General features: G+C 35.2%; 1 protein-coding gene across 1 annotated transcript in view; it reads right to left on the bottom strand.

Annotated features, from left to right (window-relative positions):
• GALNTL6 (polypeptide N-acetylgalactosaminyltransferase like 6) overlaps positions 1-16,895 on the bottom strand; it is a 1,356,076-nt gene that overhangs the window by 916,610 nt on the left and 422,571 nt on the right. Inside the window, exon 3 of the mRNA XM_049864011.1 lies at positions 5,047-5,155. Within this exon, the coding sequence (XP_049719968.1) occupies positions 5,047-5,155 (109 nt within the window). The remainder of the gene's footprint in view (positions 1-5,046; positions 5,156-16,895) is intronic.

The raw sequence follows: 16,895 nt of genomic DNA, 5'->3' as shown, positions 1-16,895 counted from the left end.
GCTAGTTATGTCTATATTTTTCAATATAAATTTGTTGAAGTCTGCCATTTCTACAGTTTTTTTTTCATATTGTTAGATTGAAGGAATTTTTCCCTAGATAATTGTCACTCAATTCAGTTTCAGCTAAATTTTGTTCTATTATTAGACATATAAATGATAACTCTCAACAGAATGCTTGCAATCTTTTCACTTCCATTTTACAGTGTCATTATTCTACAATGACTGTCAAAGGAAATATTTCATTAAAAGTTAATTTTAATCTAATGAATAATAATGAATGTTATTTCAGTAGCACTTCTCAAAGTTGGCCACATCTCAACAAATAATCATCATGAATTTTTTTGTGAGCACAACATAGATATAAAAATTAGAGTGAATTATTAAGAATAAACAATGCTTCATTGTTGATAGTAACAAAAAGATGCCAGATAATGTTTTAAGAGACATTAGGCATGAATCCCACATGTCAGGTGGATGACTCTTCAGCTTCTAGAACGATTATATCCAATGCACATTGAACAATGGATCAATATCAGATTTTACAGTCCTTCATATTGTGTCAAAGGAATCCATACTTCAACTCTTCCCTTGCAATGTTTATTGATAATTTGAGTGACGATTCGAAAGGCGTGTTTGTCAATTTTGTGATTAAGTACAACAGAGAGAGATAGCTACTCTGCTAGAAGACAAAACCTAGTGACAGTAAGTTCCCAAAGCACAGGAAACTAACAAAATGAGATGTAATGGGATTATAAATAGAAAATGTATGATTAGAAACATCATAGCCCCTAAAGTGGATCTGGGTTATTAGCAATTTATGAGAAAGATAAACAAAAAATAATAATAATTGCAAGAAAGCACTACTTTGGCTGATATCAGGAAATGCATTTATCCTTTAAAATTCAGTTTATTTCTCCCAGAAAGTCTTTCTGACCCTGCAATGCTGGGTTGTGTACCCTTCCTCTGGAGGTTAATTGGATTGGGTAATGCTAAACCCACCAAAAAAAGAAGTATGTGATTACGAGATATTAAAAACTCTGAGTTTATGTGCTTATTAGTTGCAATTCTCCTAACAATTCAAAGAATCCTTGTAATTTAGTTAAATTCTAAGGGCCCAGATATCTAAGAAAAGAAACAGATTCCATGTGTAAAGTCTTAGAGTCTATCCTTTAATTTCCCTTTTTTTTTTTTTTTTTGGCATGAAGCCTTCATTTACTCAAAAGTATAAACACTACTTTCTTTTCCTCATTATTCACTTTGGCATATAAAAAAATGCTCTCCTCCCATATACCACTTCATTATTTAAAAAAATTATTTAATACAATCTCTGATAATTCAAAAGTTACCAAATATACCACAAGGAAAGAGGAAATTGCCAGAACAAAACATAAACTTAACAATATCAGTGAAAACACTAACAAAGACTTCTTTAATGAAATGCATGCTGCCTATTATGCTAATATATTTTTTATAAAGATTATAAAGATTTCTAAGTTCAAAACAATAATAAAAATATTAATATTCCTATATACTTTTTTATATACTAGCTTAAAACTGGAACTTCAAAAAAATCAATAATATTTATAAAACTCACATATTAATTTTTTTAAAGAATAAAACTAAAAAAAGTATGAGAATAAAATCACAGACTCATTTGTAAAGGTACAAATAAATGGCAAATAAAGACAATGATATACCATGGAATGGACGATTCAATATTGGAAAATGTCTTTTATTTCCTAATTTATGTATAGATTTAATAGGATTCCAAAATCCACCCCAGATTGTATGTGTGTGTGTGTTTCTGAGTATATCTATGCAAAATTTGACAAGCTGAATCTAAAGTGTTCATACTAGGAGCACACTACATTTCCAAAAAGAGCAAGAAAGTAGTGTGAACATTACTATGTATCAATAATTGTTATAAATCAAGAACATAAAACACTGTGATATTAGCACAGGGATATACACTCATAGAATGGAATTGGGAACCTAAAAAGAGAACATACAAATATTGAAACTTGATTTATATAGGGTCAACATTGCAGATCAATGGATGAAAAGAAAATTTTCCAATAAATGGGGCTGGGTATTAGTTATCGAAATGGATAAAAACCAAATAAATTTTGGACGATTTTCTTGAACCCTATAAAAATGAAGACCAGGTGGATTTAAGACCTAAAATATGAAGGGTAAAACTGTCAAACTTTTCAAAGACAGCGTAAAATATCAGTATGACCTATATTTAAAAGAAATGATTCATCGATTTGACTACATTCAAATAAAAACCTCTATTTTAAAATGGTACATAAAAATATTTTTTTTAATAATTTATTTAATGTGAGATATTTTCACCATTATATAACTACCAAAGAATATTATCCAAAATAAATTAAGAAAATCCTGTGGATCAACAAGGAAGATTTTTAAAAATTCAAAAATTGGTAATAGAAAAGTGTAGGAAGTTTACCAAAAAGGAATCAAAAACAGCCTATAAGCATTAAAAAAGAGACAACCCCGTTAGAAATTAGTAAGATACAAATTTAAGTGACACTGAAAGATTATTTCATACCTACCAAATTGAGAAAAAATAAAAAGTCAAACACTGTCAAGTGTTGCTAAGGATGCAGAGAAATGGAAAATCCATCGTTGTTTTATAGGAGTGAAATCTGCTTATCAGCTTTGAAAAAGTTCATGAAAGCACCACTAGCGTTCAATTGTGTCCTCCCCAGCCATACAAATTCTATTATTAAATTCGCACCCTAAGAGAATCGCATCTTCACTCTGGAAACATGTGCAAGAGTATTTATAGTACCATTATGCATAATAACTAAACCCTGGAAGCCACCCAAATGTCCCTAAAGAGGAAAACGTTGTAGAAAATTACATAGCAGTAAAAATGAATAAATTAGAAGCATCCCCCTTGGCATGGATAAATCTCAAAAATAACTTTGACTGAAAGAAGAAAGTAGTACACTCTGATTACATTTTTAAATGCAGTTCAAACCCAGGCAAATTTTTGTTTGCTTAGAGGTAAATACATAGATATGAAAACTATGGAGAAAAGTGAAGAAATAAACACAAAATTCAGGAAATGTCCCGGTGCTTGGCCAATTAGGTATGTAATCTTTAATGCTTGCAACAATTCTCCAAACTAGACTGTCAGGAAAATCAATTGATTTGCCACTTACACAGCTCATGTATGGAAGAGTTAGGGTTTGAACCCAGGTCTCTCTCTCCCATATGTTCCTTTGTCATTACCCATGTCACTCAGGTCTTATTTGATGACACAAAAGTGGGTGTAATGGAGCATAAGATTCGGCTTTTAAATCAGCTATGCAAAATATTAGCTGTTTGACTTTGATAAAAGTCAATAAATTCTTAAGGCCTTGATTTTTTTTTTTTTTTAACAAATTAGGGATAATGATGCCTCTCTATTATAGTCATTATGAGGTTTAAATGAAATACATATGTATAGCACATATTATAAAGCAACTATTCAATAAATTTTATTATTAACTTGTGGTAGCTTCAGCTGATAAGATTATGTGAACATCTCTGAAAAACTTCAGCACCCTGAGTTCAGAAGCAGAAACAGATGGTTGGATTACGACATGGTCGATCAAGCAGTTAGAGGAAAGGCATAAAAGGGAAGGGAAGATACTGGGAAGGAACTCACTGTAGTGACCATTCAGAAGGTCCTGACCCAAGTGAAAGGCTCATGAAACTGGAAGAGATTGATTCTCTGTGGAGTAGGGAATATCCTTGGGACAAGAAGTTTTAATGTAGTATGTGTATGCGTGTATGGGGGAGGGGAGCTTTGCTTTATTTGCAAAAAGGGAATGAAGGAAGGAGATGACAGAAGATTAAGTATATCGACCACACTTGACCCAGAACTAAAACATTTCACAACAGGGAACAATTTTATTAAACACCCTTACCATAGTTATCCTGAGGGGATGTGTTTTGAGGAAGGCTGAGAGGTGACGCAGTACATGAGTTCTGGCCAGGACATAGTTTTGAGGCTGATTTGACTGGGGATACGGTGTGTCATTGCTTCTCACGTGCCTTCACCCAATCAATAGCTTCTACTTCTGTGATATCCTCAGGATGAAAAAACAGCTCCTTTGGCCAAATGGAAACCCTGGTGGTGTAGCGGTTAAGAGTTACGCTGCTAACCCAAAGGTCAGCAGTTCAAATCCACCAGTTGCCCCTTGGAAACACTAAGGGGAAGTTCTACTATGTCTTAAAGGGTCTCTATGAGTCAGAATTGACTCAATGTCAACTTTTTTTTTTTTTGACCAAATAATAGAATATGGACTTCCTGTCATATGTTACTCATGATTATTGAATTCTTCCTTACATAATCCTCTGAATCCCTATTTCCACCAGACTAATTTTTCAGTCCTTCTAAGAAGGATTTATTCTGCCTTATTACTTTTTCCAAGAAGTAAAATGTTTCCTCTAACTCTTGCCAAGACTAGAATTCTGCCACACACGTATAGACCTACCTGGTTTTATTTAACTTCCTGCCTCTATGTCCAAGGGTGCTACCCTTGCATCCCTAACTCTTGTGGTTTACCAAGTTCCTGTACCCCCTTGTCCAAGACAAGGAAGTATCCCTTAAAAAAAAAAAATCCCTTAAGTACCTCATATTACCGATTAGATTGAAAGATACTTGTCAATTACATATACCTAAGCCCCAATGAGTGAGTCTAGCTCTAGAAACAGGTTGACGGTGCCATGTCTCATTGACAAATGCCAAAATGACCCCAGAAATTATTGAAAGACAGTTTGAAATTATAAAGTTCTCTGGATTACTAAAATTTTAATGACACTTTGGCAGCTAATATTGTAAAGGCTACTCATTATTTGTTTTCTCTTTGAAATTTGAAGTTGTTTTGGTTCTGTCCATTGTTGACCTCTAATATCCCCCATGAGACATACCTTACCTTGTACAGAAAAGAAACTAATGAGAGATCCTTTAAGTAGCAGTGAGATACTGAAGGAGATAAATAGCACTTTGGCTTACACTGAACTTCATACCTGAGCGCAAAGCCTCTTTCTGAATGCTTTCATAGTCATGCCAGTCCTTTCTTCTCAAACCATTTGTCCATGCATAGAATTGCCCATCTCCTAGGCCCAGTGGGAATGTCTGTGGAAAAGGAAAGTATTCAGAGCATAAAAAGGAGGTATTTCCTTTTGCATGGTAGGTAAACACAGCCAGGCACATAATAAGCAATCAAAGAATATTTGCTGAAGAAGTGATAATTCCAAGTGTACTGAAAAGAAGGCTATTGCTAGTGACAAGATTAATATACATTTTAAAACCATTTTTTTAACCTTAAAATGAGAGTGGGCCTCTTTCACAACTCCTACCATTTGCTATTATAGTTTATCTAGAGATATTAACAATTTAGTGTTTCACCTCTTCTAAGCATACATGTCTTCATTTTTTCATGTTTTCATTTGCCCAAAGGGTAAATATTTGTAATCCTACTAATGTTGGTGTTAACGTGAATTAATTTTGTCTGTTATATCCACAGTTTCGATCATTTTGAACAAGTGTATTTGAATGGCCTGAGAATAATATGAGCAACTATTCATTGAATGCTCACTATGTGCCAGGTACCATGTTAAATATTCTGTGTATAGAAGTTTGTTTCATCTTCATAATATTTTTTGGCTGTAAACCTCTATTTTACTATCCATGAAGCTGAGGCCCAGGGAACTAAAATAACTTGAGTTAAATCACAACAGTAAAATTAGGAATTGCACCAATTCTGTTAAGACCAAAGTTGTGATCTTAACACTATTAAATATTGTCTCCCATCTAGATTTCTGTTATACTGCCAAGTTACACTTAGAGTTGAAATTATCATCCACTTAACAACTGTAGTCACAACATATGTTTTATGCATTTCCAAAACCCAATATGTTGTAATGTGAACTCGAAAATTATTTCTGTGGCCAGTGCTGAAGCTGCTTCCAATTTTTATGATGTTTGTTTATTTCTAGTAAGAAGAAACAAATATTGTTTTGAAGAAATTTATCTTCACAGTCTTAAAACAATCAAGGTGACATAAATAAATGTTTTCACATTCACACACTATCTTTCTTTTTCTTGGTATGACTCATTTTGGAAGTAAAGAATACATTTATAGAATGAAGGCAAGAAAACTTTAAAAGTAGAAAAAAAAGTCAATTTAGACAAAAATAAAAGATATTTTTAACGACATAGCTTTATTCGAGAGCCTTTCCGAAGCAAGTTAAATGTCTTATTTTCTACTTTGAGAAAATGCAGCCACCATGCTTATGAAAAATCAGCAACTTTCATTCCACATTTATAGTTTATTAAAGAGCTACTGTTTGTTTTGAAAAGAAGAAAATCAGAAATAATATTTTAAAAAAGCAGTGTAGTTTATATTAGAGGAAAGATAATCCAAATCAGGTAAATATTGTCTATATTAAACAAAAACCCATTGCCATCAAGTCAATTCTGACTCATAGTGACCCCATAGGACAGAGTAGAACTGCCCCATAGAGTTTCCAAGTAGTGCCTGGTGGATTCGAACTGCAGACTTCTTGGTTAGCTGCCGAAGCACTTAACCACTACTCCACCAGGCTTTCCACTGTCTATATAGTAAAAGGAATTTGTAGCTCATAGTGGTGATGAGCTTAAAAAGAAAAAAAAAAAATCAGAAGAACAAACATACAAGGATCATGATGAGCATATATAAACTATTAAGTATAATAAGGACAAATTTTAAAAGGCGGGTAAGAAATAAAAATAAATGGAAAAGGAATTTAAAAAATGTAGCGAAAGTGGAAAGAACAAGTTTGGGAATATAATAGTAATTATTAGAAAAAAACATTCTTTTTTTTCCTAACTGATATCAATTTCATAATTACAAATTTCCCCAAAACTCAACTATGCATTGAAAGTTACAAATAATCCAATAATTCTAAAATACTCAGGCCATGTTTTTTCTCAGTCATGTATTTATAACGATGAATGCCAAAACCTAATGAAAATCTCTTTCACTGATTTAGATAATATCAATCTATAAACATCACTTTCACATTAAAGTAATTTCAAAACAGATTTTGACATGAAACACGGAAGTATTCTTGAGTGAATCCCCAAAGCGCAAAGCTGTCTCTGATACCATATATGCTCTATTTTTTTAATTTTGATATGTTTGAGGTGGAGAAGTCTTAGCAACTGGTAATACATGGCAGACTGAACTCAAGAGTTAATCTTCACTTCCTCCAGAAACCTGTGAAAATGACCGTAAAGCATCAGATGACTCAAGAAAGCTGATGGTTGAATGGCCATAGAGACTTGGAAAGGACTGAGAACAAAGTACGAGGAGACTTCTGAGGACCATCATCTGGACTTCTCACCCACAGAGGAGAGAGTTTGAATGAGAGAGCTATGTTTTCATATTAGGGCCACTATAAACAGCTGAAAATAAGGATACTAAATTGTACTGAAAATCTAGGCTCCATGTATATACTAAATATTGATAACTCAACCAATCTTCCCACAGTAGAGTCCCAGAAACCTGCCAGCCTGCCTTACACTCCCAAGGCAAGAGAATGGAGAATCTGTGTTAGCAGAATTGGACTCAAAATAAAGAGGTAAGGAACTAGCATGTGGGGGTCAGGTACACACCCACTAACGCTACAGGGAATTCCCTCATTAGTAAACCACTACACAAAGAACTCCGTATCAGTATTTTGCTCATCGTTAAGAATAGGCAGCCAAGGATCATCAAACACTTGAGGGAGCTTCTAACATAACAGTCGGAGGCCAAAAATAAACAAAAGCATAACAAACTTGAAGGAAATAGAGATAACATAAGAAGTAGACGAAAATTTCCCTGAAAAATCAAAATTTAATTTTCTTAAAGAGCTATAAGAAGAAGTTCCTCATAAAAAAAGAAAGGAGAATTTAGAGAATAAGAAAGTGCTCTTAAAAAATAAAAATGTCATAGCAGGAATATAAAAGTTAAAAGATGGTTCAGAAAACGAACTTTCCTAAGGAATAAGATAGAAGAAGGAAAAAGACGAAGAAAAAAACATAATACTTAGGAGGGAGTTATCAAAATGGCAGCTCTGCAGCAGTGACATACACACGTTCTTTATAAATATGGAGGCGTATAAAAGAATAAACATAAGAAAATGACATGAATGCCCCTGGATACCAGAAATTGTGAATGGAGAGAAGTGGCCAGGGGATTGCTGGTTATCCTGATTACAATTTTAAAATTATTCACAAGTATAACTTTACATTAAAAAAATAAAGCTCAAATAAAATTCTTATACATCCTTGGCAGTTGTTAGTACTCCAGACAGATGCGTTAGCGTCATGAGAACACTCTATGATGGTAGAGGAATCAGGGTAAAGTAGAGCCTCTGAAATTGTGCTTTGATAAAGTCCATCTGAGGATTTGCTACAATCATACCTCTTCCATCTCTGTCAGTGCTACTCACAGACCAGCAGCATCATCACCACCAGGGAACTTGTTAGAAATAAAATCCCAGGTCCTAACTCATGTCTATTAAATCAAAAGCTTTGGGTAGGAGAGTAGGGCAGAAATCTGTGTCTTAACAAATTCTCTAGATGATTCAGAGGCTTACTAAAACTTGAGATTCACTAATCTATATGAATAGAAAAGCAACATAATTATCATATTAAGGAAATAAATCAAACATTAGTGAAGTAAGTGCCATAATCTACTGAAGGATCTGTTTTTCCCATGGAGAGCTGATGGCCAATATACAGATTAGGTGTGCTTGCACGTATTTCTTCTGCCAGAAAGGTGGGTGAATATAGCTAAATCAATCCTGATACAACTTCGCAGAATTACCTTGGTTCTGAAGGTTTAATCACCCAGCAAATGCTCAATTGGAGTCCCTGGGTGGTGCAAATGGTTAACTGAAAGCTTGGAGGCTCACGTTCACCCAGAGTCACCTTGGAAGAAAGGCTTGGCCATCTACTCCTGGAAAATCAGCAATTGAAAACCCTGTGGAGCATAGTTCTACTCAGATACGCATGTGGCCACCATAAGTCAGAATGTACTTGAGGAAAACTAGCGTACTGGTATACATGATCCATCAGTATTCTGCCCTTTCCTTTCACATGAGCAGTCTCTATTGCCCGGGTCCATTTGCTTCTCTCCTGGGTTACATCACGAGTTCTCCGTATGGTTGTAGCAGTACAGACCCATTATCTACGACCTTGTAAAATAAATATGAAGAGTGTTGTACCTTCATGAGGCATATATTTCAGACTCATCATTAGGCCTGCCACTTATTCATGGGTGCCTTTTCACCTTGTCAACATTTTATTCATTGTAATGTCACTACAAATGAGCCCTGATGGCACGGTGGATAAAGCTCCAGGTTGCTAACCAAAAGGTCTTCAGTTAGAATCCACCAGCCACTCTGTGGGAGAAAGATGTGGCAGTCTGCCAATGGGAAACTTCTATTCTGTTGTTTTTTAGTTTAATGTCACTACTAATAACTAGCTTGAAAATATATCACGGATAGAAAAGACAGAATCTATTAAGTAGAAACTACACGTAATAGTCAGGGCTAGAGTCTGGGCTATCGAAAAACAGTATATGTGAGAATAGATCATGAGGAAAAGTTTCCAAAGGTAAAAAACGTTAGCCATAGGCAATATGTTTACCAGAGGTAGAAAACTCAAATACTCAGGGTTCAGGCAGGTGATATAAATGGGGGAAGATGTGGATTGTAATACATTAGAAAATGAAAAGCTCCAGAACAACTTGTCTACTGTTAGTCACTTGTGGACAATCTTAAAGCAACAGGGGTGTCAGCCTGGAAACCCATGGTGAGTAAAAAAACAAAAACAAAAACTTACTTCTTTCCTTTAAATTGTCACAGTTTTATTTATCATCAGAGCACTGGTGGCACAGCAGTTAAGAGGTAACCAAAAAGGTCGGGAGTTCGAATCTACCAACTCTTCCTTAGAAATCCTATGGGGCAGTTAAACTCTGACCTACAAGGTCGCTATGAGTTGGGATCAACTTGAAGGCAATGGGTGGGTTTTTATTTTCATAAGTACAGACAGCATTGGCACTGAAACGAGACACCTGGAAGTCTACTGAAAAGCTCTAAACTACATTCTAAAACTCTCTTTATATTAGGTTTTATAAACCAGTCAATGGACTTTTGTTCCCAGAATCAACACTATACCTACCACTATGCTTGATCCTTGGAAGCAATATAATGTAGCGGAAGGACTCTGAATCCAGGGCCAGAAGACATAAATTAAGATTTAAAACCATAGGGGCAGGAAATCCACATTTCCTCTCAGCTCCTCAGATAACTCATATATGAAATTAGGGTAATAAAAATAATACCTAGCTTACCTACCTTACAAGGTTTTTTGAGTAGTAAATCAGATAATGTGTGTGAAAGCTTATCATGAAGTGCTATATAAATGTCAGCTGTTTTCACCATCTCTGCTCTTATTATGAAGATATTTGAGTTATTTCCCTTGCCCTTGAAAAGTTATAACATAGTTACAGAGACAAAACTTGTATGTATTAAACAAACACTAAATTATATGGTCCAGATTTTATCACAGTAGATATTAATAGAACACAGAGATGGGTATAAATTCTTATATTGCTTGTGATTAAGTTCCTTATATATGGAAGCCAGCTGCGAGATGTTTTAAGCAAAGAGATCACGACTGAGAAAAGTAATAAAGTGTATGACAAGGATGGGAAAAAGGAGATCAATAACATTTATTCTTACATACATTTACTCGCATGAGAACCAGAAGATGAACTAGAGTTTGGAGAGGCAAATAATTAATAAGGTTTTCAAGATCATATAATTAATAATTAAATTAATTTAATTTAATTAATTAATAATTAAATTATCGTCACATAATTAATAAGGTTTTCAAGATCATATAATTAATAAATGACATAAGAATTTGAATCAGGTCTGTCTGCCTTTAAACCTTATGAATTAATAAAAACATGAAGATTTTTTATGATCATCTCATAATTCATGTATTCGTACCGCATTATATCAAGTCACTTAGAAAAAATTTTAGGAAATAAAACCAGAGAGATACTATGAGGTCAGAAAAATTCACACAGAACTTCAGATTCCATGCACAGAGCTACAGAAAGGAGTCATTAAAGATTCTCGAGCTGAGGAGTATATTTATGCACAACTAATTTTATTGTTCTAATATCCTTTTCCTTCCCAAGTCTGAAGCCAGCTTCAAAGCATACAATGGGTCTGGAGTAATCTATAGAAGAGGTTCTGTAATTTTGTATACACACAAAACATATTCATAAGTTTGTGTTAGAATATAAAATAATTTCTTTTACTGGATTGAACTTTTTTGTTTTTCCTTTACAATCTGCATAAATTCTCAAATGTGTTGTTGTTGTTAATGAATTCCAAAAAAACTAGAAAAAAAGTCTTGAGCTTGCATTGACTTCTGAAACTTTCAGTCCTCCTGACCTTATAAACATAGTTCTCAAACCTGGAACAGTGTTGAGAACTCAGATGAGAGGAGCAGGTAGGAGGACACAGTGAGGCATACAAGTCTCATTTTTAGATCTTATAATTTTCATGAGAATCTGGAAATCTGAGTTGTTATGTGCAATGTCTTGATTTTAAATTTTTTAACAAATTCAAATATTTTTAAAACCCATTGTGCTGGCCAGTGTCTTTAGGACAAGGGTAACCTACACTTACTTGCCCGTCTGAAACCTCAAGCTAGGCTGAATCCACAACGTTAAGCATGACCCTAACCAGCCTGCTTCCAAAATTGATAGTATTGTCTTTTATACAGTGTAATCTTGCCTGAGCTTACCAGAACCCTGACCTTGTAAACACATCCTCTCTATTTGTATTAGTTTCTCAACTCCTGAGAGCATAGAATGATTTCCCCTGCGTCATTTTAACGATACTCATACCGCACCTTTACAAGGTGACTGTGTAGATAATTATTACTAGTTAAAGAGAAAGATAGGAGCCCTGGTGCCACAGTGATTAAGAGCTCTGCTGCTAACCAAAAGGTTGGCAGTTGGAATCCACCAGACAGTCCTTGGAAACTCTGTGGGGCAGTTCTACTCTGTCCTATAGGGTCACTGTGAGCCAGAATCGACTCAACAGCAACAAGTTTTTTTTTTTTTTTTTAAGACAAAGCTTGAGGCACGGGTTAATGAGGAAATCTCCAAAAAATAATAAGTCAGAGAAGAGTCAGTTCTGGTAAACAGTAACTGAATAGTACTTTTCTATTTATTTTGAGGATAAAAAAGACAAAACAACTGAGTGACAAAATGCTTAGAATCCCAGATGAGTTCATCTCTTGCTGATGATACGGGGTTACGTTGACCACACAACTTGCAGGATGAAATTTTGTCGTATTGTAGTGCTTATAGTCATTATATATGTGTCTCTGTGGGATTTGTTTGCAAGAAAAGGCTGTTTTCACACTCAAGTTATAAATAATTCCAACATTTTATTTTAAATGACTGCAGTCATGTAATACCAAGACACACAATTTGGAGTTTACTGACATCTCTCTCCTCCTGCTCCAATCTCTCTGCCCTGGAAATTATTATATTTATTAACGAGATTTTCAGTCTTTTGTCTGTGGGCAGATCAAGCATCGGCACAGTGTTTAAACGTTGAGTTGCTAACCAAAAGGTCAGCAGTTCGAATCCACCAGCGGGTCCTTGGAAACTCTACGGAGCAGTTCTACTCTGTCCCGTAGGGCAGCTATGGGTCAGAGTCAACCCCACAGCAAAGAATTTTGGTAGGCAAAGTCCAGGTCACTCTCATCTTGTGATTTCTTGGATGTTTGTGAAGAATTTCTGAAGATGACTTCCTGTTTAGATAGGACTCACGCCTGGGAAGCTGAAAAAAGAAAGCAAAAATGTTCTGGTTTAACTACATTGTCATTTTATAAGTTTCATTCACAGTATAACCAGAATTAATTGTCAATAAACAGAAGCCTCTGTTCATTAACTAGAGAGAGCAATAGCAGATGATTCTCATGTGAACAAAGAACAGCATTATTAAGAGTAGTTTTTTTTTTTCCTTACAGGAAATTGAAAGTGCCTGGTAAAAGCCTCCCTGATACTAGGTAAGGTTAACAATGCAGACGTAGCCATAATGTGCTCGCATGCCAAATTTCCATCTAAGCGTATGATGTAGGATAGTTGTGTTACTGACCCTCAAAATTACTATAATTTTTCCTTGTTTTCATCACAACAGAAACATGTTAACTCAGCAGGAAAACCCTCCATATATCTGATTACTATGCTGTATCATACCTTGGGGAAATAGGAGATCAGCATCTTTCAAAAATGTCAAATTTCCTGAGATTTTTTTTCCCATCTTAAAGTATTCTCTTTGTGATTCCTAAGGGGAAAAGATAAAAAGATGAAGAAAACTTAGTGTGGAAGTGGACAACATCTCTGTGAAAATGGAAAAACAAAGTAAAATCATGTTAAAGAAGCATATCATATTAACCTTCAAGAATCACTTGGCCCCCTGGTGATGGTGAATCCATGCACTGCGGTGCTCTGGGGTATTAGGCCTGGGTCTCATGACCCCTGAACATTCTTCAGGACATCGTAAGGTGCCTCTAGAACTCCACCCTATCAATTTGTCAAGGAAAAAACATAGCATCCTCATGGTTCTCCAGAATCAAAATTATCTTTAACTGTGACTATTTTCTTATTAATTTGAGCTCACTTTGCTATGTTTAAAGGGAAAAGTGTAACACAGAAAGATGAAATGAGGATTAGAGGAAAAGTCATGATCTTTTTTTCATGGTAAGTGTGACAGTGAAAAAGAAACCAAAAGAGAGTGCCAGTCCTCCTTCTCCAAGTTGTACTTCATCCCTGTGATTTTATATGTCTGCTAACGAAACAGAGAGTATGATAGCACTACGTCCAGAATTACAAATGAGGATATAAAAATTAGTTCACAATTAAGAAATGTTAGATTATAGCATGGCCATGTCATCTCTTTAAAACTTCTAAAACATCACTTTGTAAATATAACCTCAATTAGGACATTAAAAAAAAAAAAAACCCAAACCCATTGCCGTCGAGCCTATTCCAACTCATAGCGACCCTATAGGACAGAGTAGAGCTGCTCCTTAGGGTGTCCAAGGAGTGGCTGGTGGATTCAAACTGTCAAACTTTTGGTTAGCAGCTGAGCTCTTTGATTATTATCTTTCCAATAACTGAAATCATCATTACATCCATCACACATGTACCAATAAACACAAGATCTCAATATCACCTTCAATAAGATCACTTTAAGTGTTGTGGGAATTTTAAATGCCTCTCGTAGTTGTGATTTCAAATTATTATCTGAATAAGATTGTTCTAAACAAAGCAGACAATTGGAATATGCAAACTTCATAGTTGAAAGGCTCAAAAAAAATGTTTATCCTATCCTAATAAGTGAATTGAAGTTCTAAGCTTGCTCGAGCTTCAGAATGCTGTAAAAAGGCAATAAAGTCATTATAAACTATAAAAAATTGAACAAATATTTCTTTATGTTTGTAACTATCACAACATAACAAGCAAAATAATATAAGATGAATCATTGGTAAAGTATATTGGTTAGAGATATTGAGCAGAGGGTATTTATACCATGTTCCCCTTCATCTACCAATATTTTTTATTCAGTGGATTTTATTCAATCCACCATTCAGCTGGGCAGTCACCAGGTATTCATTTAATGTCTGCTTTGTCCCTAGAAATATAATCAAAGTTACAATTCTCAGGGACCTCATATTCTACTAAAAGGAGATGCATATTCATTCAACCATAATCAACTGAGCACCCACAATTGAACACCCAACACTGTTCAAGATACATAAGCCACATTTTGTCTTGGGACTTATCAGTTACTAAAGCAAAGAAAGATTCCTGCCCTTGAGGAGCTTACATTCTAGAAGTGGAGTATTAAAAAATACATAACAAACAAGTAAATTATACAATGCTATCTTCAGTGAAGAGTTTTCTACTTTATATAATTATTGTGCAGAAGCAGAGATGAGCTGAGTCTGGGACACTTTGAATTTGAGGTGTCTGAGACAGAGAACAGAAGGTATCCAGTAGATAGCCAGATTTACTGGTCGAATGAGCAAAGATTTTTCTCACTGGAAACATTTCACTCTGAAAAACTGCTCACACAAAGTAATTAACCTGAATATAGAAACCTAGTCTTACGTGGGTAGGCAAACATCTTTTCAGACAGAAATGCCAGTCTTATGAGTATCCAAACCAGGCTACTTGTAATGGTACTGGTTTCCCAGCATAAATGTAAATGGTCTACAGTGTTCCAGGGATGGGGGAAAATAATCTCCACTTCCTTAAATACCAAATAGTAAGATGTCAAGACTTGATTAACAGAAAAAAAAAAAAAAAAAAAAACCTTAAAATCTAAATCTTAAAAGGACTTCGGATGATGACTTTCACAACTAATTAGTTCAAATACCAGCAGAGATGTTTTCCAAATGCTTAATTTAGAGAATTGTAGACATGAAAGACAATAGATCATTGTATTTTCCTGGTATCTACTCTGTACTCTGAAAATTATTTATGGGACACCAACCCTGATTAAGGTAGTAATAGCTTAAAGTCAAAACCTTTTTAAAAATTAGAGTTAAACTTAAAACACTCCATTTTATACATCATAGGTATGATATTGAATAGCACATTACTAAATATTGAAAAAAAGAAAAGATTTATCTTCATTTGTTTGTGAAACAAAGCAAATAAGGCCCTGAATGATATTTATCATTTCTGTGTTAAGGATGTCAACTGCAAAACAATGCAATTTATTCTACTTTACTAACTTTGGTGTCTTGAAAAGGATCAAAGAAGGAGATACTTCATATTGATAATGAGAAGTAAAAAACTCAAAGGAGGAAAAACAAAATCAAAAACTTTATATAATGAGGGTTACTCTTTTATCTTTTGCAATGCAATGGATGGTTTTGTGTGGCCTTTCTCGCTATGGTCTTATAATTCCCGCCTAGGTGATTCACAGAAACTATGCAAATAGGGTAATTGTGGCCCACTAATTGGTCAGTTTTGCCATCCTGCTGGTCTTGAGGTGAGCCATCCCAGAGGCAGGAAGGAGAGGATTCCACCACCACCATGGAAGAAGAGCCACAGAATCGGTGGCAGAAAAATAGGAGTAACAGAAGCAGTAGAACCAGTGACTGGCAGGAGAGGCCAGTAGGGGACAGCATGGGAGCTTCCCAGCCCATAGAGCATGAAAACTTTGGGCAGAGGCTTACTGGGGGAGCGGGGTGCCTCTGGGCACTTGTTGGCAGAGGCCCAAGGCCAAAGAGAGGCGTGCCTGGAAGCACAGCTGGGAAGAGGCTGTCCTGATGGAAGAACTGTAACCTGAGCCTTCCTCAACCTGAATGGTAACCTGTTACTTCCCTAGTAAAACTCATAATTGTGGATATTGTCTGTTAGTTCTGTGTGGCCATTGTAATGGATTAAAAACCTAGCAGAGAAGTAGAGAGTGCCATGGAAGGGACATTAGTGTTAGAATTGGTAAAGATGGCAGACGGAGGAGGCATGTCTGCTCTCTGCCTCATAGAAATCAGCCTTGGGCTGTTGATCTTGATCCTCCTTCCCTCTTGTGAAGTTAGAAGACGTCAGACATCACCCTCATGCCATTTTTACATCTATACGTTTTAAAGACAGCTAGTCAATCCACCCTTACGTTATCTGAGATATTAGATTTTCTGATTGCAAAGTGATTTAATCTATAAACTTAAGTTCTGCCAAACTCTTTAACATATATCTTTCTACCCTCCCAAATATATGAATGGCTAGATAATT

The sequence above is a fragment of the Elephas maximus genome, chromosome 21 (genome assembly GCF_024166365.1).
Source record: "Elephas maximus indicus isolate mEleMax1 chromosome 21, mEleMax1 primary haplotype, whole genome shotgun sequence".
NCBI classification, from domain to species: Eukaryota; Metazoa; Chordata; class Mammalia; order Proboscidea; family Elephantidae; genus Elephas; species Elephas maximus.
This window is presented reverse-complemented; position numbering and strand designations above follow the sequence as displayed.